The sequence below is a fragment of the Lontra canadensis genome, unplaced genomic scaffold (genome assembly GCF_010015895.1).
Source record: "Lontra canadensis isolate GAN:19392208 unplaced genomic scaffold, GSC_riverotter_1.0 scaffold49, whole genome shotgun sequence".
Taxonomy (NCBI): Eukaryota; Metazoa; Chordata; class Mammalia; order Carnivora; family Mustelidae; genus Lontra; species Lontra canadensis.
This window is the reverse complement of record NW_022631043.1, coordinates 13816271-13841659: the sequence shown is the minus strand read 5'-3', so window position 1 is coordinate 13841659 and position 25389 is coordinate 13816271. Positions and strand designations below refer to the sequence as shown.

The 25389-nt window shown below is 39.6% G+C and overlaps 1 protein-coding gene and 1 long non-coding RNA gene across 2 annotated transcripts; one reads left to right on the top strand and one right to left on the bottom strand.

Moving 5' to 3' along the window:
- The first annotated feature begins 643 nt into the window (after positions 1-643).
- Positions 644-25121, top strand: SQLE (squalene epoxidase). Its single transcript, XM_032873548.1, has 11 exons — positions 644-1483; positions 4761-5010; positions 11874-12054; positions 13069-13165; positions 14115-14228; positions 14329-14500; positions 16992-17087; positions 21128-21270; positions 21709-21805; positions 23481-23568; positions 24598-25121. Exons 1-11 carry the CDS (start codon positions 1193-1195, stop codon positions 24788-24790), a joined length of 1722 nt encoding a protein of 573 aa, XP_032729439.1. The 5' UTR covers positions 644-1192; the 3' UTR covers positions 24791-25121.
- On the bottom strand, positions 23071-24065 carry LOC116877061. Its single transcript, XR_004384533.1, has 2 exons — positions 24029-24065; positions 23071-23816 (listed from the first exon to the last, which is right to left on the bottom strand). It is a non-coding gene; the product is annotated as an uncharacterized LOC116877061 (long non-coding RNA).
- Positions 25122-25389: the final 268 nt, after the last annotated feature.

The window sequence follows — 25389 nt, the reverse complement described above, 5'->3', positions numbered from 1 at the left end:
GATTTCCTCGGAACGAGCTCCACCTCTTCCCCCGCAGGACCCCAGCGGCCCGGGCTGCGGCCGGTAATCGGACCGCGGGACGCAGGGAACGACCCCCTCCGCCCCCTCCATCCCTAGCTACCCGCGAGCGCCCTCCCATCCGCCCACCCGGCTGCAGGCCCCCACCCCACGCCCCCACCCCACGCCCCCACCCTACACCACGCAACATCGCCCTAGCCCCTCACCCGGCGACGCCGCGCGGGTCGCGCTGCCCGCGATTGGTCAAACGCGGCATAGCGCCATCTCGGCCTACCGCGCGGTGCGCGCCCTGATTGGCTAGCGGCGGCGGTGGGCGGGGCGGGCGCCCGGGCGCGCAGGGCGGGGCGGGATCGTGCCCTGGCGCCCCGCCTCCTGGTCCTCGCCTGGGCGGAGCCCCTGGACCTTCCCAGCGCGCGGGGGCGAGCGGCGAGCGAAGGACACGTGGTGGTTACTCTGGTTACTGCGGAAGCACCGGGTCGGAGAGGGCAGCGGCAGCCCGCGAAGGATGCTGGCGAGGAGACGGTCAGGAGCCGCCGCCCTCTGAGGAAGCTCCGTGGAGACCGCCGTTCACCCGCGGGGAAACGGAGGCGCGGACGGGAAGGTTCGGGGGCTGGTGACTGCGCTTGTGTGCGCGGGGACCACAGTCTCGAGTCCGAGGCCGTCCGCGGTGGGAAGAGGCAGGCCGGGCGCGGGGCGGCGTCTCTCCGCGCTCGGCTTCTCCGCCAGGCCGCGCCCAGACGTTTCTTTGGTCTCCTCATCCACTTCTGAAAGGGCACCTGCTGCAGTTGGGCGAGGACGGTTCTCCTGCACGGCGAGCCCACAGCGGCCTCGGAGACGCCACCAGCAGCAACCCTGGAGAAGCCCGTCCAGAAGAAATACATGGATTGCTGGGAAGAGGAGAGCCTGGCCGGGAGCTGTTGGAGCAGGCGATTTTTTTAATACTGCTTTCTAAGTCTGGACAACTTTCCCTTCTTTCCATACTTTGATACCAGCTTGATATGATTTTGTAGAGTCCTCTGATTTGAATTGTAATCCTGTGACGGTGTTTGCTGGAGGTTGGCCAATTCCTCGTGCTCCCTTTGGTGACACATTTTGGGGAAATCCCCACCAAAACCCTACAGAGAAAAAGAGGATCTTAGCTTTGACCCGGGAGCACCGGAGGAGCCTTTGAACGATGTGGACCTTCTTGGGCATTGCCACTTTCACATATTTTTACAAGAAATGCGGAGACTTCGTCTCTTTTGCCAACAAGGAGCTGTTGCTGTGCGTGCTCGTGTTCCTGTCCCTGGGCCTGGTGCTCTCCTACCGCTATCGCTACCGGAGCGGAGCCCTCTTGGGGCGCCGGCAGAGCCGTTCCCAGTTCGCGCTCTTCTCAGATATTCTGTCGGCCTTGCCTCTTATTGGCTTCTTCTGGGACAAGTCGCCCCCGGGATCAGAAAATAATGAGCAACTTGGGTCTAGGAGGGTAGGTGGAATTTTAAGTAGGCAAATGAGTGAGGGTGTTCTTTTTAAAATTAGGGTTGGGGTCACTCAAATGTCAGTTTTCGTCTACGCTAAGGCCAGAAGGCAGCAATGTAGATAATCTGGTTATGGTAAATTCTCCTTTAATTGTGGTTTTTGTTGTTCCGTTTTGTTTTTAAGCTCTTGACTGTTCCTTGGCTACATTTTTGCCACTGTTAGGAGTGATTGAAAAGATTTGTTTCATTTAGTGTTGCTTGAGCCAGTGCTCTTCGAAATTGATTTGATTATGAAAGGGGAAATGAAATGTTAGAATTTCATTTTGAAGGAGGACAGAATCACTTTTTGGGAAAAAGTGTTTTACTGAAATCCTTGTATCTGTACCTGAGGAGAATGAGAGCGGCTGCGGGTTAAGTCCTGTCCTTATAAATGACAGCTGGCGGGTCCTTATAAATGACAGTTGGCGGGGGAGAGTAACAGAAAGAACACTTCAGAAGGCTGGTGGAGTAAAAATTAGTTCAGCATTTTAAAAAGTCTTGGGCAAAATCCCCTCCTCTTTCGCTGCCAGTGGGGCCTTGAGTAAATTAGTACTTTAATGTTCCAGGTCATGTGGATACTTGACTAAGGTCCACAGTTCAGGCAAGTTCCTAATTCTGAGGCCAGACTTCAATCACAGGGGACGTGAGGCCTTCTGCAAAGACAGCAGAGGAGGACAATGGTAGATGAGGGAGAAGAGATCTGGCTTCAAAGCTGGAACATTTAGGGCCTGTTGGCCGTGAGTGTTTGGACTTTTTCCCCGAGAGCACGGGGCGATTTTAAGCAAGGGAGTAACAATACTTGATTTTAACTTTAGAAAGCATTTCCAGTTGGTGTGAGGAGAGTGGATGGCAGGGGCAGGAGAATGGTAGCGGGGCTGTCCGGTGAGAGACTGGAGTAGGAAAGCAAGTGAGGGGTGATGATTATTCCAAGTTACGACGAGTGGCCTAAAAAAGTAGTTTACTCCTTGAGGGTTCCAGAGCTACTTTATTTTCCTATATCCACAGTACAGATTAGCAAGGTTTGTAGAAGGGAGGACTTGAATTAGAACTTTTGCCCCACCACTTCTGGCTCAGACCTTTGGCAAGACCTTCCTTTCTGTAAGAAAGAGTCAGTTACCTCTTCTGTTAGACCGGGGTGGCACCAGTCTTGCTCTTAGCTAAGGAATTAAATGATGTAATGTGACCCCTAACTGACTAGTAAATAGAAGCTCTTATTAGTAACTGACTAGTAAATAGTAGCTCTTACTAGTCTAAAGGTAGTGTACTTCTAGATATAACATGTTGGGAACCCCTTTTTTTTTTTTTTTAAAAGATTTTATTTATTTATTTGACAGAGAGAGATCACAAGTAGGCAGAGAGGCAGGCAGAGAGAGAGGGAAGCAGACTCCCTGCAGAGCAGAGAGCCCGATGCGGGGCTCGATCCCAGGACCCTGAGATCATGACCTGAGCCGAAGGCAGAGGCTTTAACCCACTGAGCCACCCAGGCGCCCCTGTTGGGAACCTTTTGACTAGTGTTTGAGCAGCAGTAATGGTGGGTATGGCTTGGAGCAGCAGGAAAGGAGGGAGAGGGGATCTTAATCTCAGTTTGAAATCTTTGGTGTTATCTGAGGTAACTTTTGCCAAGGCCGCTGAGCACTAGTGTAGGTGCCTGGAATGCTATATCATGTGATGTTGAGACATTTTGGGGAAGGGAGAATTGGATTGCCAGCAATCAATGATTGGTTCCATTTTGTGAATGCTTCAGGCTTTCTGCTTATTCCTAAACATCAGGGACTTGGTGGACTCTCATCGAGTGCTAATTTCCCATTAGTGCTTTTACTGACCATTGTCTGGATGACTTAACTAACTAAACTCCCCTTTCAGGACAGTGTGTGTGTGTGTGTGTGTGTGTGTGTGTGTGTGTGTGTTTAACAGGGAAAACTGAGGAAGAAAAACTAGTTAAGAAGTGGCTAAGATCCAAAGAGGGCTTATCTTGCTTTCAGAACAGTAGTTTAAATATAGTCAGTTATGCTGGCCATTAAGAAATACTTATGGGAAGAGGAGACTTGTCTTAAGGACAAAAGGTAATTTCTCTAAGAGAAATTATTAAAAAAATGGAATGGACAAGGCCCCAGTCCCTGTAGAGTGAAGGAAGACTGGATGCATATTAAAATCACAGAGAATCAAAGTTCTAAAAGATTTTAGATTTTATTTCCTTCCTTTTTGCCTCAGGTCTTCTGTTAAAATCCCTTCAAAATGGCATTTGGGCTTATCTTAATCAATACGGCCAGAGAACTCAAAGAATATTGTTCCATGCAATTCTGTATCTGAAATTTATTTGTATTTGTCAACCTACATACCAAGAAAAAAACTTATTTTAACCCTGAGTTATTCATGTTAAAAAACCCAACAGGCACTGTTACTCTGAGTGGGCATAAATCTCAAAACAGGACTTTTTCATCATCTTATGACTAAAGTTTTCATCATCAGCCCAACTAGTGATAGGTTTGATGTTTATAACTAAATGGACCAACTGTTTGGCTAGGCTCTCTTAGAGTGTCAAGATGGGTCAAATTAAATATATTCTTATATGTTAAGGACTCAAATATGAATGGGTCAAATCCCAAGGGACAGGAGGAATTATTTTGTCTTTTCAGAATTCTCTTGAGTTAAATAATTCTCAATTAATAGATTAATAGCCAGGATTTGACAGTCTTCTTGTTAATGAAAAGGAATTGTTAGGGTGAGATAGATTTTTTTCAGATGAAAATCCAGAAGGAGAAAATAAAAATAAATAGTGGAAACATGTAAAAGGTGCTGAATAGTTTGCAATATGAAGTCGAAATAGAAGCTGTATGTGATCTTCATCTGGTAGATGCTTAGAATGTACTTGAAGAATTGAGTAATTAATGACAGAATTTTCCCTATAATAAGTCTTCGGAGCCCCTTGTAAACATAATTTATATTTAGCCTGGTGTGGATTTCTAAATATGGCTGTATAATAGCATTTTCTAAATATATGTGGAAAAATAGAAGATATATTTAATTTTATTGGGACATAATTATACATTTTTACTTAACTAAATATTTTGATATCTGTCATTTTTATATATGATCCGGATTTAAAAATATAGTGCATTTTGTTTGATAATAAGATGTACCTTTTGCTCAAGATGGGGAAGTCCAGAGTCTCGATATAGTAGTAGCATGATTTAAGGATAGCAGGTGTGGATATATAATTAACTTTTTTTTTTTTTTTTTAAACAGAACAAAAAAGGAATCAATATTTCAGAAACAACCTTAATAGGAGCAGCTGCCTCTTCAGTATCTTTTCAGAATGATCCTGAAGTTATCATTGTGGGATCTGGTGTAGTTGGCTCTGCTTTGGCAGCCATGCTTTCCAGAGATGGAAGAAAGGTGACAGTAATTGAGAGAGATTTAAAAGAGCCCGACAGGATAGTTGGAGAGTTTCTGCAGCCGGGTGGTTATCATGTCCTCCAAGACCTTGATCTTGAAGGTAGGTTCATATTAATTTTTAGGAGTTATGTGGTATAAGCAAGCACTCTTCACTTTAGACTATCCTTTAACTGGTAAAAAAGGTATTACAATTTATTTACATTTCTGAAAGTTCCTATTTACCAACAGATCTGCATGAAAATGAGAGCAAAGAATAAGGCTTTAGTGTATGAAGAGATACAGTAAAGTGGCTAAAAACCAGAAATGGTCAAAATTAAAGATTAGAAAACTAGAATGAAGGCGTGAAGTTTAGTGAAAGGTGAAGGGAACTATCCCTGGTAAGGTACATATTATGTGTCCTTTATAGAATCTTTTATTTAAGTATCATCTGTTAAACCATCGATTTTTAAACACAAACTATTCATTTCGGGAATACTTATTCACTGTCTACTCTGTCTGAGGTGTTGGACTTGGTACCAAGGATGTACTGGTGAATGAGACAGATTCACCGGCCCCTCTTAAGGGTCGGAGTACAAAATACGCTTGTGCTCTGAACTGAGGAAGAGCTTGCTTGTCTCATGTGGTAGGCAGGATGGTGTGGGAATTATGAGCATTGATTCTGGAACTAGATTGCGTGGGGTTGAATACCAGCTCAGGAGCTTAAAAAGCTGTGTATCCTTGGCTAAGTTATTCAACCTGTTATGTACCAGTTTCTTCATCTGTAAAATGGGCATTTTATATGAGTCCTTGCCTCCTAGATTATTATGAGGATGAAATGAAGTCATATACACAAAGCACTCAGAACAGCGTCTGGTATATGATTGGTACTATGTAAGTATTTGCTGTTTTATTCAAGGAGCTGAAAAGGAGAGCAGTGTAGCTAGGAAGTTTTGGGTGATGGGGAAGGGAGAATGGCTTGAGATTAAGGATGGAGAGAGAGGCAGCAGCCACATCATGAAGGCTCTGCAGTCGGTGGATCAGGAGTGTGGCCGTGACCCGGTTTCTGCCTGTATAAAGTGGCTTCAAACGTTAGACGCCTACTCACAATAAGAAACGCATTTTACATTCTGACCCTGCACATACATACATATATTTGGCTGAAGTTTGTTTCATTTTACTTTTTAAATCCTTGTGATTCTACCCAAGTACACGGTTCACAAGTTGAAGTACATTTCATTTAGTTCATTCATTTACCATTGAGTCACACCCTGCAGTTGGTAGAATGCTGTTTTAAAAGAATATGTGGATAAAATGTGGCAAATAGACTGTAGGATTGTGGCAGTGGGGTAGCAAGAGTCAATGCAGAGGCTAGTGGGAGCTCATTGCTAAGTTCAAATGACAGATGACGGTGGTTTGGGCTAGCATGGTAGCAGAGGATATAAAGAGAAGTGGACAGACTGATGTTAAAATGAGACAGAAACGGCATGACTTGCTATGGGATTGGTGTGAGATATGAGGGAGACGGAGGTATTAAAAGTGATTCATAGGTTTGGTTTGAACAGCTGATAGATGGTGGTATCACTTGCTGATAAGAAGACCTAGAGAGGAACAGGCACTGGGGATGATTTGCAGGACATGTTGCGATACCCAAGTGGAGAAGTTAAGCTGAATATATGACTCTCTAGCACAGAGGAGTGGTTTGGGCTGGCTGGAGTTAGACATTTCAGAGGGATCAGCTTATTTGTAGTATTTAAAAGCCACAATAAGCGATTGTGAGCATGTAGGGAGAAAAGAGAAGACAGAATAAACCAAGTCTTGGGAAACTGCTGTTTAAGGCTCAGGCAGAAGAAGAAAAGCCTGAAAAAGAGTCTGAGAGGCAGCTGGCAGAATGCTAGAAGAAAGCCAGGGGATTTGGTGCCATTTAATACGTGAGAGAGTTTTTCTAGTAGGCGGGAATGGTTATGTGTCAAGAAAGGGGAGGACAGTTATGTCACGCTTTGTTAATGAAGGCTCAGGTGAGATGAGTATAGAAAAATGACCGTGGGATTTGGCAATTTGGAGGTTGCTTGTGACATGACAAACCTAGACTGAAGTTGAGTGGGAATTAAGATTTGAGACTAGAAAAGCACTCTTGAGTTTTTCTGTAACAGAAAACAGAAATAGGGCAGTAACGAGATGTAGATGTGAGGATAAAGAAGGTATGTTTTGGGGGTGCCTGGGTGGCTCAGTTGGTTAATCGATTGGTCTGACTCTTGATTTCGGCTCAGGTCATGATCTCAGGGTCGTGCAGGCACAAATTCTTTGAAGAGTGTAGAGCGACAATAGTGTTAACTGGAGTTGTGTGAGTGAAGGGGAGAAGGGGTAAATAATGGTCAGATCATGGGGGCTGAGTCTCTAGCATTTTGTAGCCTGCTATGTGGATTTGGCTTATGTTCAAAGGGAAGCCATTGGAGAATTTTAAGAAGAGGAGTTATTCAATTTCACATTTTATTTATTTATTTATTTATTTTTAAAGATTTTATTTATTTGATAGACAGAGATCACAAGTAGGCAGAGAGGCCAGGAGAGAGAGAGAGAAGCAGGCTTTCTGCTGAGCAGAGAGCCCGATGTGGGGCTCGATCCCAGGACCCTTAGATCATGACCTGAGCTGAAGGCAGAGGCTTTAACCCACTGAGCCACCCAGATGCCCCTCAATCTCACCTTTTAGAAGTGTGATTAAAAATACTATTTGGAAGTATTCATGTTATTCTGTAGGAAAAAGGAGTAGATCATAAAGTGGCCAAGATGGAAGCAGGGGGACCTCTTTGGAGGCTATTGCAGAATCAGTGGGAATTGATGGTTTGGAACTGGGTCATAGTGGTAGACAGGTGGGTAGTGGTAACATTCTGGAAATGCCTTTTGAAGGAAGAGTCAGGAGGACTTGCTGATGAATCAGGTGTTAGGTATGAGAGAAAGAGGAGTCCTGGCATTTAAATAAGACTTGAAGACATTACCAGGAGAGGTCCAGGACTGAACCATGGGGTGCTCTGATGCATAGATATCAGTGAGGTGAGTGGGAATCAAAAAGATGGAACTGAGGAAGTGCAGAGGAAAAGCAAAAGCCCGCAGGGTCTAGGACCCAAGTGGAAAGAGTGCTTTATGAAGAAAGGACATTCCATCTCTGTCCTTTTAGGTTTCTTAATCTCCACCTTACTTGAGAGGTTCACTTGAGGATGTGGCAATATCCTGAGCAGGACTTGGTTACTTTTATAGTTGAACATCTGGCAACCAGAAATGCTCTCCAAGTAATGGCTCTACATAGAATCATTTAGAGATCTAACTTCAGGGCACATCATCGAGGTTGTAGTAACAAGCCTTAATGGATTTTTATATGTAGTTTATGCAAGAGTAAGGAGCATCTCTGAAGTATTTTAGCCAGTCCACATACAATGAGTAACTTTAATATAAAAAATAAGAGTCCTCAGGGGCGCCTGGGTGGTTCAGTGGGTTAAAGCCTCTGCCTTTGGCTCAGGTCATGATCCCGGGGTCCTGGGCTCCAGCCCCACGTCCAGCTCTCTGCTTGGCAGGCAGCCTGCTTCCCTTCCTCTCTCTCTGCCTGTCTCTCTGTCTACTTGTGATCTCTGTCAAAGGAATAAATAAAATCTTAAAAAAAAAATAAGAGTCCTCATTAACATTTACTATGCTGTTCATTTCCCCTGAGGTATGAGATGTGGATAAAGGAACACTTGGTATAGTTACTTTCTGGAGTATGGATTTTGTTTTTAAAGATTTTAGTTATTTATTGTCAGAGAGAGAGAGAGAGAGAGCGAGAGAGCACACAAGCAGGGGGACCAGCAGGCAGAGCAGGCAGAGGAAGTAGGCTGTTGAGCAAGGAGCCTAGGAGCATGATCTGAGGGGAAGGCAGACGTTTAACTGACTGAGCCACCCAGGCGTCCCTCGAGTATGGATTTTTAATGTAATATGGATTTATCCTTCCTGAATATGAGTGTTTATTTATTTTTAAAATTTAAAAATTTATTTATTTATTTATTTATTTATTTATTGCATGAGCAGGTGGAGGGACAGAGGGAAAGGGAGGGAGAGAATTCCAAGTAGACTCCATACTGAGCATGGAACCTAATGCAGAGTTTGATCTCAGGACTCTGAGATCATACCTGAGCTGAAATCAAGAGTTGAATGCTTAGCCAACTGAGCCATCCAGGTGCCCCCTGAATATGGGTTTTTAATGATTGCCCACGGGCGCCTGGGTGGCTCAGTGGGTTAAAGCTTCTGCCTTCAGCTCTGGTCATGATCCCAGGGTCCTGGGATCGAACCCCACATCGGGCTCTCTGCTCAGCATGGAGCCTGCTTTCCCCCACCACCCCCCGCCTGCCTCTCTGTCTACTTGTGATTTCTGTCTGTCAATAAGTAAATAAAAAAATAAAATCTTTAAAAAAATAATTGATTGCCCTATGGCTTAAGCTTAATATCTAGAATTCTTAAAATTAATACATTATAATTTAAATTCTATAATTTTATATTAAATCTTAATATCTAGTGAGGAATTTACTTCCCATCTTGTTTTCTTTGGGATTATTTTGGCTTTTCTTGGTGTTTTGTTTTCTATATATAATTTCGAATTAGATTAAAAAAAAAAAAAGTCTGTCAGGATTATTACTGAACTAGCACTGAATCTATACCTCAGTTTTGAAATAATTGATTTGGACTTCCTATCCATGAATGTGGTATACTCTCCATTCAGTTAGGTCTTTAATGTATTTAAGTAAAGTTTCATGCATCTAGATCTTTTGTTATATTTATTCTTTGACTCTGGTTTATATTTGGGCTTTCATAAATGATACCTATTTTATTATGCACTGTGTACTCAGTTTGAGGTTCAGACTTTATACCAGGTCATGGCACAAAGGTATGTCTGGATTCCATGCCATATCTCAGGACACTGAATTGAGTTTTTGTGGTTTCTATTTTATTGACAAGAAATTTATGAATGGTGCTAAGTTTCATTGTCCCTGGCCATGGGGAACCCCTACCTCATATTCAGGAGCGGTCCTTAAAACTCCAGTCATTTAGGCTTGTGGTTCTGATGCTCTTATGCTGTTGCCTTTAAAACTTGCTCACTAGTTTGACTTTGAATTTGCTTTCCATTTTTAGTATTGGTGGTTTTTTGTTTCTTGTTTTTTCCATTGCTAGTTTTGTTTTTTTAATTTGCCTGTTTATAGCAGGCAATTCTGCATTTTTTAATGTGGAAGAATGTTTTCCATTTCATCTTATCTGATATGTTGACCAGTAGTCCTAGTATCTTAAGTGTGGAGCTTTACAATTAATAGATGGTGATAGCTCTAAGTTAAGTCACTGGCTTCAATGTTAACATCTAGTATTTAAGCATGAATTTCATTGAAGTGTAGGGTACTGTCCTTTTGTCTGCTTAAGAAAGTAAAAGTGTTCAAAGTGGGCTATATTTGATTTTATCAATAAAGTCGAGATAGAGACAGATATTAAGAAATCTTAAATTAAACCTTATTTAGCTTATCTTAAGTTAGTTTACCCAAGGAAAAGTTTTGCTGTGCTACTATACTTTTTACATTTTCTGGTATGTCCTAAAATTGGCCAATTTAAACATTTCAAGTACTGGGGCGCCTGGGTGGCTCAGTCGGCTGGGCAATTGCCTTCGGCTCAGTTCATGATCCTTGAGTCCCAGGATTGAGTCCCATGTCAGGCTTTCTGCTCAGTGGGGAGTCTGATTCTCCCTTCCCCTTCTCATGCTCTCTCTCTTTCACTCTCTCTCTCAAATAAATGAATAAAATCTTTGAACATTTCAAGTACTTCTGTAATACAGCTATGGGTTAAGAAAAACAAAACTGTCTCAGTAGCTGGACAAAGCAATATAGAAATACCAGATGGGTTTCAAATATTTAGGTCAGAAACAGCTGGCAATTCGCTGAGATCCAAACCAAACACACTGTTAACTGGCAGCTTTTAAGATGGCTGTGTACTGAACCTCTGACTGAATTTTAACTGTAATAATTTGTTAACCATACTGAAAAACTAACTAGTTTTGATTTTGGGTCAGATATGTACAATATTAATCCAGCTTCTGTCTGTTTGGACTTTAAGTACAATTAAAAAGAATATCAGAAAACGAATTTATTTTGATCATAGCCTAGATGTGTGATAGAAGTGTTTCTGAAGATTTTCTTTCATCTATTTCTTTCATTATTCTAATGTACTTCAGCTTAATATACTAACCATTATGATTTTAGGCCTATGTATGGTATATTCTCAATTGATATTTCATAATGTACTCTATCTTTCTAATTTAGATAAATATTTAGGTTGTTTTCAGTTATTCTTTATTAGAGATAACACTATAGTGAACTTATTTTTGCATATAACTTTAAAGATTATCAAAAATTATATCTTTAGGATGAACAATAGATGAAGATTTACAAGATTTAAGATTATTATATCAAAGGTTGTAACTTCTTTTTGGTTCTTGATAATTAGTGCTATAGTTACTTTCTAAAATGTTTTTAGTTTACCGTATGACCAGTAAATTTATCAGTTTTATTACAATCTCACCAGCAATTTTGATAGATTTTATATCTTAGTGTTTTAATTTATTCATTGATTTTTTTTTTTAAATCAGGTTTTGAACATTTCTCTGCTGTGTTCAATATTTCTGTATCGCTTCACGTGAATACACATAAACTTTTCAGCCATTATTACGAGGGTCTTAATATTTTTCCTATGGAATTTAATGAATACATTTTATATATAAATATTAATCTTTTGTGGTATTACAAATTTGCTAAGACGGTTGTCTTCCAGACACGTTAAAATTTCTGAAATAGTTATATTAATGTCTAGTTGTCAAAATGGTTTCATTGCATTATGAAGACAGAAACTCATTTTCGATGCCTCCTTATCCTTAGAACTCTGAGCATGTTAACAAAATTGATTTTTTTGCCCTGAATTCTTTTGCAGATGCAGTGGAAGGTATTGATGCCCAGGTGGTAGATGGCTACATAATTCATGATCAGGAAAGCAAATCAGAAGTTCAGATTCCTTATCCTCTGTCAGAAAACAGTCAGGTGCGGAGCGGAAGAGCTTTCCATCATGGAAGATTCATAATGGGTCTCCGGAAAGTAGCTATGGCAGAGCCCAAGTAAGACTACTCAGATATAGAATGTTAAAGAAACACATTTGAACTTGGCCTTTGCACAAATATTATTTCATAAATTGTCATAAGTGTTTGGGTAGGGGCTAGAGCATAGGTGTTCTAAAGTAAACTGTTAAGTTACAAGAATGTTAGATCTGCCTTGCCTTTGTTGATAATATCATGTAGAGAATTTCCATTTAAATGACAGAACTATCGAGATTTTTCCTTTGACTGAATACACTGTGTAGTTTTATTATGTTGTTGTAATTTAAAGGATACAGTTGCAACTGAGGTTTGAGTCCTCATCTAACTATTTGGGAGTTGGGGTTTGTGCTTACCGTATTTTCTGTTAAAAGTCAGAACAAACAGAGACTTCAAGGGAAAACCCTAGTTGGACAGGACTGGCTCTTCTCTTAATTATTAACTTCTATTTGCCCCTAGCCCTTAAGCACTATAACTGAGGATGTTTTGCACATGAGAACCCTCATCTCATTAGCAAGGGCAGAAGTGTTGAGAAAGCAGGTAAAGGTGTGAGTGGACTTACCCTTAGGACTGAGATTTTGATTATCTGTGGAAGTAGAATGTGTTCATTGTGGAAACATGGGAAAATACACACAAATACAAAGATTGTAAAATTTATCCATGATTCTTTTGACTAGAAGTAACTATTCTGAGTAATTTGGTGGATAAGCTCCCAATTCAATATTTTCCCATCTGTGTATGAATTTGTGTGGTGTGTGAAGTTTCTCTGCATATATTTTTCTTAATGAAATGAGGTAAAAAGCTCGTATTACTTTTAAAAATCATTACATCAGTATATATGTATTTAACTTCAAGAAGTTAGAAAATAAAAACCACACTTAATTCCAAAGTCCATAAATGATGTTTTTGCATTTTGTCATTCCAGACCTTCCCTATGTACATGTGTGCACACTGGAGATAAGGAATAAGGAATTTGTCATTCCTTATTTAAATTGTTCAGGTGTGCTATTGTATAATTTGTTTCTGCTTATCCTTTAGTACAAAGTTTATTGAAGGCATCGTGCTACAGTTACTAGAAGAAGATGATGCTGTGATAGGAGTTCAGTACAGGGATAAAGAAACCGGGGACACCAAGGTGAGAGATAGCCAATGTTAGTTCTTCTTAAGACATGTTTTTCCTCCTTTTTCTCCTACTCCTTTGAAAAGTAGGCTCACCGATTCACTCGTCTGATAGACGGAGTTTTCTCTAAGCCCTCTGCAGCAGGGTGATTTCAGACTGCAACACATTGCTTGTCAGAGCTCTGCAGAACTCTGTACAAACAGCTTTGTAGACATGCACCACTAGATCAGCAGTATCAAACTGAAGTATACATGTGCAGAGAGACAGAGAGGACCTGGAAGGTGATAAAAGGAAGGATTCAACGTAAAAGAAATGATTAGGATAAACAAACAATTGTTTTAATCTGACAGGGAAAAGTAAGAGAATCTCTGCAGAAATTGCAGAGTGAAATAGTTGCCAGTACCTGCTCATGTTGGTTTAGTAAGAGAAGAGAAAGTGAAAGGCTAATCTGTTGGTGTTTCTGGGCTGATCCCTAGGGTCACCACCTAGAAACTGTACTCTGATGGGGGTGATTGCAAGATAACATGGGGACCTACATCCATGTGTACAAAAATTATTCTAAGCGCTAGCCACTAATTGAAAACAATATATGAAGTTAGAAAATTCTAGAATAAACAGTGGAGTCGTCCTTGGACTTTGTGATGAGATTCAGTATTCTGTGGTCCACACTTGGATTTTAGTTGTTTCCCCTGTTGTTCATCAAAGTGTAGCTTTAATCCCAGATGGTTTGGATGGTAGCGCTTGGAAGGCAGGCAGTCCTCTCAAGAGGAAGTGTCTGTAGAGATTGGTCATTCATTAACTTGAGCCCAGTAACAGCTTCTTTTTTAGCATTATCTTCATTATCCTCTATTACATTGTCCAATAAAATATGTAACTGTTTTACAAGAATGCACATTTTAAGAGAATGGTCCCTTTACTGTGTATTTCTAACCATTTAGCTGAGCATTGTTTGTCTTTGTTGTAGGAACTCCACGCTCCATTGACTGTTGTTGCAGATGGACTTTTTTCCAAGTTCAGGAAAAACCTGATCTCCAATAAAGTTTCTGTTTCATCTCATTTTGTCGGCTTTCTTATGAAGGTACTATAGGAATGTAATTGTAGAAAAATAAAAGCAACTTGGAATTTGAAAGTTACTAAAAAATATATATATTTTTTTTTTCCTTTTTTTTTTTTCCTAGAACGCACCACAGTTTAAAGCTAATCATGCTGAACTTATTTTGGCTAATCCGAGTCCAGTTCTCATCTACCAGATTTCATCTAATGAAACTCGAGTACTTGTTGATATTCGAGGAGAAATGCCCAGGAACTTAAGAGAATACATGGCTGAAAAAATTTATCCACAATTACCTGGTAAGAAATAGGATTTCATTCACATTGTAATCTGTAATCTGAAAGTAAGTATCACAAAGGGCTATCCATCTCCAGTTCTCACTAAAACTAGGCCAGAGATAGGTTGGCAGGTAAAAAACGCACCCAGTCAGTTACGCTGGAGTTGAGTTGTTTAACCAGCACATACAAAAATCTCCAAATTAAAAGAAAATAATTTATATATTTTTTCATGTTAAGAATCAAATCATTGTTTTCAGAATAATTATTAGTATTGGGGAAAATGGTACTTTTTTAGGTAGCCTGGCTACTGATGTAAGGTCTCTTAATTCTTAAACTATCTCTCTTACTTCCTTAACTTTAGTGCTTGGCTTTTGTAGAAATGGTAGCTACCATTTATTGAGTATCTACTATAAGGTGCTTTAAAAACTTGATTTCATTTATCTACACGGTCACCCTCTGAGATAGGGCATTATCATTATCCCCATTTTATTGATGAGGGAACTAGGAGTCAGTAAGCTCCCCCAAGAATAGACTGTTAGTAAGTGGTGGAGCCAAGGTTGAGGCCAGGCATGTCTGGCTCATACATCCCCTCCTCAGAACATGAGAGCTGTAATCGATCTTCAAGATCTTTTCTAGTTTGGAGTTGAGTACAGAAAGGCTTTGTGAAATTTCAGACATGTTTGTAAAACACTCCTAAAAAATTGCTTTCTGGCTTTTTTTTTTTTTTTTTTTTGAGAATGGGAATATGTAAGGAAAAGTAAAAATTTAAGGTATTAATTAAAATATTAAGAATATTGATAAAATTCGGGGTGCCTGGGTGGCTCAGTGGGTTAAAGCCTCTGCTTTCGGCTCAGGTCACGATCCCAGGATCCTGGGATCAAGCCCCGCATTGGACTCTCTGCTCAGCAGGGAGCCTGCTTCCCCCTCTCTCTGCCTGCCTCTCTGCCTACTTGCGATCTCTGTCTCTCAAATAAATAAATAAATAAAATCTTTTAAAGAATATTGATAAAACTGGAGGGAAACCCTGCTTGCCAATGGTGATATTATGGGAAACTGTCTTTGGTAGGGGTATATTTTGTTTAAAAATTGTTTATTTTTGAAGTTATTTTTTAATCTAAGTGAAAGCACTCTGTTTAATAACAGAATATTAACAGATATAAAGGTACACATGGACTAACTTAGATTTTTTTTAAAGATTTATTTAGAGGGAGATTGAGAGAAAGTGTGAGTAAGATGGGGAGGGGCAGAGGGAGAGAGAGTTTTTTTTTAATGCTTTTTTTTTTTAAGATTTAATTTATTTATTTGACAGACAGGGATCACAAGTAGGCAGAAAGGCAGGCAGAGAGCGGAAGGGAAGCAGGCTCCCCACTGAGCAGAGAGCCCAATGTGGGGCTCGATCCCAGGACCCTGGAACCATGACTTGAGCTGAAAGCAGAGGCTTTAACCCACTGAGCCACCCAGGTGCCCCCGGGAGAGAGAGTCTTAAGCCGACTCAGCTGAGCATGGAGCCTGACGCAGGGCTCCATCTCACGACCCTGAGATAACAACCTGCGCCAAAACCAAGAGTTGGACGCTCAATTAACTACGCCCCCCAGGTGCCCCTTACTTAGATTTTTAATAATGACATTTTCAGCATTTCAATACATCTGTACTTAGTGAAGCCATTTTTGAAGCTTTCAGAGGAAAAATGAATTATTCACATTTAAGAAAAAAAATAGTCAATAATGTGATATTTTTAGCATTTTTTTCTTTTATCGTAGATTGCCTTTTCGAATCCCGACTGCCCTGAGATCATGGTGGGAAACTATTTATAGGTTTATATTAATAGTCATTAGGTTATTGAAATTCTCCTTATGGGAATGGAACAATTTCAGCTTAGGCATTCTGCTCCTCTATTCCCAGATTACAATGGGAACTGCATGAAAATACAGTTCATTTTCTATACAGGTAGGAGCACAAAACTTTAAACTGGGGAGTGTCTCAGAGATGAGCTCTTTCAAGCATTTCATGTTATAGCTGAAGAAACTAAAGCTCAGAAAAGTAGAGCTCTCTACAACTTACCCTTTATCTGCCACACATACCCTCCTGTTGTTTGTGGGTTGCTAGTATATTTCATCTGTAATTCCAAGAATATGGCGGTGATGGTAAATTAAGTGTTAAATATGATACTTGGCAGTTAACATTTGGGGGAAAGGGGGTGGTTTTTTTCCCTGTCTCATTTCTGAATTTGCTTCACTCTTAGCTTTTTTGTTCATTCAGCTGTATCTATTTAAATTACATCTCTCTTAGAATCCTTAGTCACTCCTTAGCTTGAATAACTAGGTTCTTAATGAACAATCATACTAATAGAATAATTAGTTCTTGATTTATCACAAAGTATATATAACATATACAGCAAATATTGTATGTAACATATAATAGAAGGTATTTGTTTAAACTTGATAAGAACATGTGATAATTAGAAATTGAAATTTTATAAACCATTTATTTGGTTGGATGGGATTTATTGCAGATCACCTCAAAGAACCGTTCCTGGAAGCCACTCAGAATTCTCGTTTGAGATCTATGCCAGCAAGCTTTCTTCCTTCTTCACCAGTAAATAAACGAGGTATTGTTTTATTGGAGTGATTTTATAAAGGGTATTGTAAATACTCAAATTTAATATTCCAAATATAATATGGGGTGGAATTTATGCTACTGGGAATCATACGTGGGACAGAGGACTGGTTGGTTACTGTGAACACATTACTAACACCAAAATTAGTTTTATGATGTCTTGATTATTTCATAATGAGTGTGAATGTCATTATACTAGTTATTGGGGCTATAGCAGTTAAGTATAGTCCTAAATCTAGAGAAGGCAGTTTTTCTAGTGAGGGGTATAAACTGGTACTTTCAGAACACTGTTGATGAATGCTGTAATCAAAGCCCACTCATATACCACAGTGTTCACTGTGAAGGGGTGCGCATGCTCGGGGGGTAGGGGGGATCTTGTGCACTGTCAAGGGTGATTGGGGAAGATGTGTCTCAGGAAATAAAACTGGAGTTGGGGCCTGAAGGATTTGTGGGAGCTCATTGGGTGGACAGTGAAATAGGGACTTGTAAGTAGATGGAACAATATCTGCAAAGGCCACGAGGGCTGAGAAGTGATGGCACTTCAGTCAAGTCCAGTAGTTTCCTATGGCTGGAGCACACGATAGGTGTCAGAGTAGTGGATAGGTAAGGTATTTCTTTAAAAGTTTAGTTTTAATCCTATAGACTGTGGAAAGTCATTTAAAAGTTTTTTTTTTTTTTAATAGCTTTATTGAGATGTAATTCACAAATCATATAGTTCACCCATTAAAGTTTATACAGTTCATTTTTAGTATATTCATGGATATGTGCAACCATCACCACAGTCAATTTTAGAAACTTCACCCCAAAAAGAAATGTTATACCCATTAGCGGTCACTGCTCATTTTCCCCCACTCCCAGCCCAGGCATCCAGTAATCTGTTTTTTGTCTCTATAGATTTGCCTATTCTGGATATTTCCTATAAATGTAGTCAGTGGACCTTTGTAACTGGCTTCTTTGAGGTTCATCCATGTGGCATGTCATTCATTTGTTTTTGTGGCCAAATAGTATTCCATGTGTGCATATACTACATTTTAACTATCCATTCTTCAGTTGATAGACATTTCATTTGTTTGCACTTTTGGAGGTTACGAACAATGCTGTTGTGAACATCTGCATATAAGTTGTTGCGTGGACTTAATTTTCACTTTTCTTGCGTATGGTAACTCTTTTAACTCTTTGAGGAACTGCCAAACTGTTTTCCAAAGGGACTGCCCCCTTTTATATTCTCATTAACAATGTATGAGGGTTCTGTTTCTCCACATCCTCACCGGCATTTGCTATTATCTGTCTTTTTAGCCATACCCCTTCTTTTAGGTGTCAGGTGGTACTTCATTGTGGTTTTGATTTGTATTCCTCTGATGGATAATGGTGCTGAAAATCTTTTCATGTGTGTATTGGACATTTGTATTTCTTCTTTGGAGAAATGTCCATTCAGATTGCACATTTTTTAATTGGTCAAATAAAAAAAATCTTTTATTGTTGAGTTCCAATAGTTCTCTATATATTCTAGATATAAATCCCTTATCAGATAAATGAGCTGCACAAACTTCTCTCATTCCGTGGTGATGGAGTCCGTTGAAGTTTTTAATTTTCATAAAGCCCAGTTTATCTTTTTTTTATTTTGTCAATTGTGTTTTTGATGCCATATCTAAAAAGTCTTTGCTCAATCCAAGGTCATGAAGATTTATATTCCTATATTTCCTTCTAAGAGCTTTATAGTTTTAGCTACTTCATTTAGGTATATTTGATCCATTTTGTGTTAAAATTTTGTGTATGGTGTGAGGAAGGGGTTCAACTTCATTTGTGTGCAGATATCCAGTTGTCCCAGTACCATTTGCTGAAAATACAGTTCTTTCCCCATTGAAGTGTCTTGGCACTCTTGTCAAAATTAATTTGACTGTAGGGGCGCCTGGGTGGCTTAGTGGGTTAAGCCTCTGCCTTCGGCTCAGGTCATGATCTCAGGGTCCTGGGATCGAGCCCTGCATTAGGCTCTCTGCTCAGCGGGGAGCCTGCTTCCCCCTCTCTCTGCCTGCCTCTCTGCCTACTTGTGATTTCTCTGTCAAATAAAAACGATCTTTAAGGGGGGCCTGGGTGGCTCAGTGGATTAAAGCCTCTGCCTTCGGCTCAGGTCATGATCCCAGGGTCCTGGGATCGAGCCCCACATCGGGCTCTCTGCTCAGCAGGGAGCCTGCTTCCTCCTCTCTCTCTGTCTGCCTTTCTGCCTACTTGTGATCTCTGTCTGTCAAATAAATAAAATCTTTAAAAAAAAAAGATCTTTAAAAAAAATTAATTTGTAAATGTAGTGAGAATTTTCTCTTTAAACAATATTTTGTAGTTTCAGAGTGTTTTACATTTCTTTTGTTAAACTTATTTCCAAGTATCTTATTCCTTTTCATGCTATTATAGACTTGTTTTCTTAATTTCATTTTAAGATTCTTCATTGCGAGTATATATAAACAGAATTGATTTTTGCATATTTATCTTTCTCTTGAAACCTTGCTGAACTCATTTATTAGTTTCTAATAGTTCATTGAAAAGTTTTAAATGAGATAGTGGCATAATTAGATTTTTATTTTAGAGATACTACTCTTTTTTTTTTTTTTTAAAGATTTTATTTATTTATTTGACAGACATCACAAGTAGGCAGAGAGGTAGGCAGAGAGAGAGGAGGAAGCAGGCTCCCTGCTGAGCAGAGAGCCCAATGTGGGGCTCAATCCCAGGACCCTGGGATCATGACCTGAGCGGAAGGCAGAGTAAGCGCTTAACCCACTGAGCCACCCAGGCGCCCCTGGAGATACTACTCTTGATATGTTGTGGAGTATGGCTTGGAGGAGAGATCAGGCTAAATCTAGTAAGACTATGTAATTATTTCGTATGAATGGTGAAAAAAGGTTAAAACTAGGGTTGTGGCTATAGAAATGGAAGGTAGGGAATGGAATCCCATACTTTCTAGGATATAGAATGCATGCAACGTGGTGACTCTTTGGCTGTTGTAGTGAAGGACAATGAGGCCTCTTGGTGATTCCAGGTTTCAGGTTTTGGCAATTTTGCCAGCTATTTGATGATATTGGAAATAAAGGAAAAAGAATGCAAGTTTAAGGACGTGTGGGAACAGGTGATGAGTTCACTTTCGGACATACTGGGTATGAAGTGCTGGTAAAGCATTTGAGTGGAGATGTGTGGAACACCACTGAAGATGTGAGTGCAGAGCTCCAAAGAGAGGTCCGATTGGGAGCTGTTGATACACTATGGTTCCTGAACATAACGGATTGAATTTGCTATGGAAAAACAGGCTTAATAAACTACTGATCTTTTAAACAGACTAATGCAAAACAGAATGAAGAAGATAATTCCAAATGGACATAAACATGGCAGCGATAACTGGTGGAATTAGAAATGTTCTAGGGAGGAGGAGGAATAAAAGCTCTTTGTAGTTTGAGCAGGTTTTTAGTGGGAGATACGAGTCATACATAAATTTCAATTAATATTTAGAAGTTTTCCTTTTTATAAGTTAATGTTTATTATATGTATTTTATATTTAGTTGTAAATGTAGCATATTGTGACAGTGCAGAAAATAACTATCCATAATTTTGTTCCATTAATGTTATTATTATGGCCATCTATTTCTCTCTTAGATTAAATGAAATTAATGCTTTGTTGAGATGTCACCGTGAGTGTTAGGTCATTAACCAGGCTGACCGTGGCTGGGGAATCTTTGGCAGCTCAGAACGTGCACCTAGAGGGCGGCATTCCTGCTTCTGAAGTTTTGAATCAAGGGGCTCATTTTCAGATAAGATTCAGTCAAGGCTTAGTCCTTTAAATTAACTTCAGATAGGTTTGGAGTATCTGCTTATAATTGCTTTTTAATTCAAACCACAATGTGGCTGTGTATCATCCTCCTGGGCCTACTTTCTTTCCCTTAGAACCGTACGGACATTCATAATGTTTATTAATTAACAACAAAGAATTTTTGTTTTTGTTTTATGGGATGCATCCAGGATGATGTCATTATCTAAATTCTCTCATTATAGGTGTTCTTCTTTTGGGAGATGCATATAATATGAGACATCCTCTTACTGGAGGAGGAATGACTGTTGTTTTTAAAGATCTGAAATTATGGAGAAAATTGCTAAAGGGTATCCCTGACCTTTATGACGATGCAGCTGTTTTCCAGGTATGATATTATTCTTTGGCAAAAATGTCTCAATAGATTTCTTTCTGGGCCTAAGAGGAATGGGGCCTTACTGGGGAGATCAGTACCCAGGAATCTGATCCCAAGTCCTGGTCTTTAGGCAGTCTTGTTCAGGCATAAAGAACCGTGAGCCTGTGCAACCCACAAATCTCACAGAATTTCTAAATTTCTGTGTTTGAATATTATGTCACATTGGATTGAATGGACCATTTTGCTCATAGAAATTGTATATTTTGCTTTAGAGTTTTGGAAATCCCATTCCTTTGGAGATGTTTTGTGTGTATATATAAATGATAAATGTAAGATATGCTTACTTATAGATGATCTTCAGGATAAACATCAGTTTGAGGGGATTGTAAACATTGATTTGTGCTTTCCCCCCACGCTTACCATGTAATAAGTGATGTTTTTCTTTTTTAGGCCAAAAAATCATTCTATTGGGCAAGAAAAACATCTCACTCCTTTGTTGTGAATATCCTTGCTCAGGCTCTTTATGAATTATTTTCTGCTCCAGATGGTAAGTATAGATATTTTTAAACGAAAATTACTGAGCTGCAGATTTTTAGCACAGGAAGGGAGCTTAATTGTAAACAAGTTAGTGATGAGGAGAAATAGCCGTGTTTCCCCAGTCTGCTGGATCCCAAGTGGCAGCCCTTTGTAACTCCATCCTTGAGCAAGATTTTTCGCCTCTAATCATCATGTATCCACCACCTTGTGTGGAAGGCTTAAGACAACCTTCCCAGCACTACTTCAGTAGTGTATCTTTATTAATTCCTCTGGTCCAGATCAGGGCACGCATATCCATAAATGCATAAGTTGTGATAGAGGATCTTTCCGACCGTGAATTAAAATGTAATACAGTTGTTAATCTTTTTCTTTCTGAACACAAGTTTCAATTTCTTTTCGAAGTAGTATTTTTTAAAATGAGTATGAGCTGCATAACAAGTTTGGATTTTGTCTCCTATTACAGTGCACAAGTAAAATGAATCTTTTACTCATTTGAAATAGTCCCATGTTTTTGTTTTTGTTTCCGTATTGTAAAGTGGCGATGGTCAGTCTGTATATTAAGGAAAACGTGATTTAGCAGAAGCAGTATTAGAAATGGAGTTAGATGGGACGCCTGGGTGGCTCAGTTGGTTAAGCGGCTGCCTTCGGCTCAGGTCATGATCCCAGCACCCTGGGATCGAGTCCCACATCCGGCTCCTTGCTCGGCAGGGAACCTGCTTCTCCCTCTGCCTCTGCCTGCCTCTCAGCCTACTTGTGGTCTCTCTCTCCCTCTAAAAAAAAAAAAAAAAAAAAAAAAAAAAAAAAGAAATGGAGTTAGAGGTGACCATGCCACTGCCCAAGTCCAGCAGCGTAGATTAGTTAATGGTAGATTAACGAAACTGGATGTGTAGGTTTTCAGGAATAAATGTAATTCCAGTCCTATTACTTCAGATATATACAACAAAGCTACTTCTATGAACTGGTCAGGGTCCCAGCGATCTATGCTTTGGTGACTCGAGTACAAAGGATAATACAAGTACCTTCTGTAGCCTCTACATGCATTATTCTTGCTAAAAGAAAAAAAAAAAAAAACAACTTACTGATTGTGTTTGCCAGTCAAACTTCTCTTGCCAATTGGTATGGAAGCTGAAATGGCTGGGTGGGCAAGTAAAAAGGGAAGAATCAAGGTTTGAGTTGTTCAAAGTGCTTCTTTTTAAGCTTTCCTAAGCTCTTGATTTTCTTACATTATGAATTTGAATCTGTCAACAAAAAACTTTTAAAAAGTTATGAAAGATCAGAGGAAGAAAGAGTTTTATTGGAGTAAGTGTACCATATTACATCTTTCTTTAATCTGTTCTAAAGAAAAAATCTAGGTACACCTTAAAGAAACATTTATTCCAAATAAAATTATTGGTTGATAATACTATGTTGTGAGGGTTTAATCAGTCACTTTGAAAAGTATGAAAAACTATACAGATCTAAGGCATTGTTAATGTTTACCTTCATAGCTGTCCTTTTACTTGATAGTTTACTGCTTAGAGATACAAGTTGGGTATCTTAGAGACTGGGAATTTGGTTTCTAGAATTGTGTTTTTGAACAAAAAGTTTGCAGAATATTTGCATCACTTAATGAATTTACAACACAGTCAAGGAAATAACTTTTAAATAACTTTTTAAACAACTTTAACTTCCAAATTTTATTTTAGATTCCCTACATCAACTAAGAAAAGCCTGTTTTCTTTATTTCAAACTTGGTGGAGAATGTGTTGCTGGTCCTGTTGGGCTGCTTTCTGTGTAAGTTGTTTTGTTGACACAAAGGAACCAGATCTTTCAGATTTTCTTTGGACTGCTCAGTTTATGAATTACTGCAAGTCTTTCTTCCTTCTACCTTTTGTCAACTTTACTGTCCCTAAGAAGCCTAATCAGAAAGTTGCTCAGAGAAATGAAGAAAGCAACATTTAGCCCTGTGTTTTACTTCTGGGAAAATAGTGTTGAATAGAAGCTGGTGGTAGATGAGGCCAAAGCTCTGATTAAAATAGAAGCTTGGGGCGCCTGGGTGGCTCAGTGGGTTAAATCCTCTGCCTTTGGCTCGGGTCATGATCTCAGGGTCCTGGGATAGAGCCCCGCATTGGGCTTTCTGCTCAGCAGGGAGCCTGCTTCCTCCTCTCTCTCTGCCTGCCTCTCTGCCTGCTTGTGATCTCTGTCAAATAAATAAATAAAATCTTAAAAAAACAAAACAAAACAAAACCAGAACCTTGTTTTTTGCCGGTGGTTTTAACCACATGATCTGACCTGTGGGAACCATGGATAATAGAAGAATCTGTATTAAAAATTTACTTTGATTAAGGTGCAGGGACTTGTGAAACTCACTAATGGTTTTGACAGTGCAGACATATGTAGAATTATTCTTGAAAAGTCTGCACAGTAAAATTCTTTAAGTCTGTACTCCTTTGTCTATAATCTGAAATGTCAATACTGTTCCTTCTGTAAAACCTAAGACTCCCACAGGTCAGGCCATCCCGGTACTTGAGGCAGAGATCTCAAGAACAGTGAAAGAAAACAGCTTCACACATACAGTGTATGTCAAACAGACTTAGAGTTCCTGGCTTCTCTGACAGACAGGGGTATATTCTAAGGAGTTTCTTATAAGAACATTTATTTGTCCCTGCTGTCAGAGCACAGGCAACACAAGCTTCCAGAGTCCTCTAGAATGCAGAATATGTGTTTAGTTTTTATAGGAGATATGTAATTAGAATCTTTCTATGAGTAAAGTTTAATTGCTGGGTCTTACTAATACATGCATTTTTTTTTTTTCTCTTACAGCCTGTCTCCTAACCCTCTCATTTTAATTGGACACTTCTTTGCTGTGGCAATCTATGCCACATATTTCTGCTTTAAATCGGAACCTTGGATTACAAAACCCCGAGCCATTCTCAGTAGTGGTGCTGTATTGTACAAAGCATGTTCTGTAATATTTCCTCTGATTTACTCAGAAATTAAGTACCTGGTCCATTAAACTTACAGGGAACCATTTATGAACAAATATTTGGAACTCATCAAGTCCTAAGAGACTTTTGGAAGAGGATGTACATAGCATAGAACTATCCCACTTCTAAAGTGGAAACTCCTGGACCAAGATTGGGGTTAATTCATTTTTGAAGTTATCTGTATATAAACATGTAAATACATACTTTGCAATTTAAAATGAAGGGTAAAGTAGACATTTAAAAGAAATGATTTTATCTTAAATTAGTGCTAACACTGAGGAACTGTGGTTTTTCTTTTGAATTTAGTATCTGGGAGGAGTCATTGTGGGACATGCAAATAAAGTGAGGAATGAACTGTAATGTCTTTTTGTCTCTGTCGTGGCCTTGAGGTAGCCTCGTGATCATGGGAAGGAAAACCAAAGCGGGATGGAAAATGTAGAGGGAAGCCTGTTCTGTGAAATAACTGATGTTGGGGAAGTTGCCTTAAAAATCTCTGGACTTGATTTTCCTCATGTATCCTATGAGGCAACTTTAAGGCTCTCCTCTGGGTTCTTTGGAAACACCAGGTTCACAGGAACGCAATCAGGGCTTTATAAGTTCCATTATATAACATGACTTAGCCAGGCTA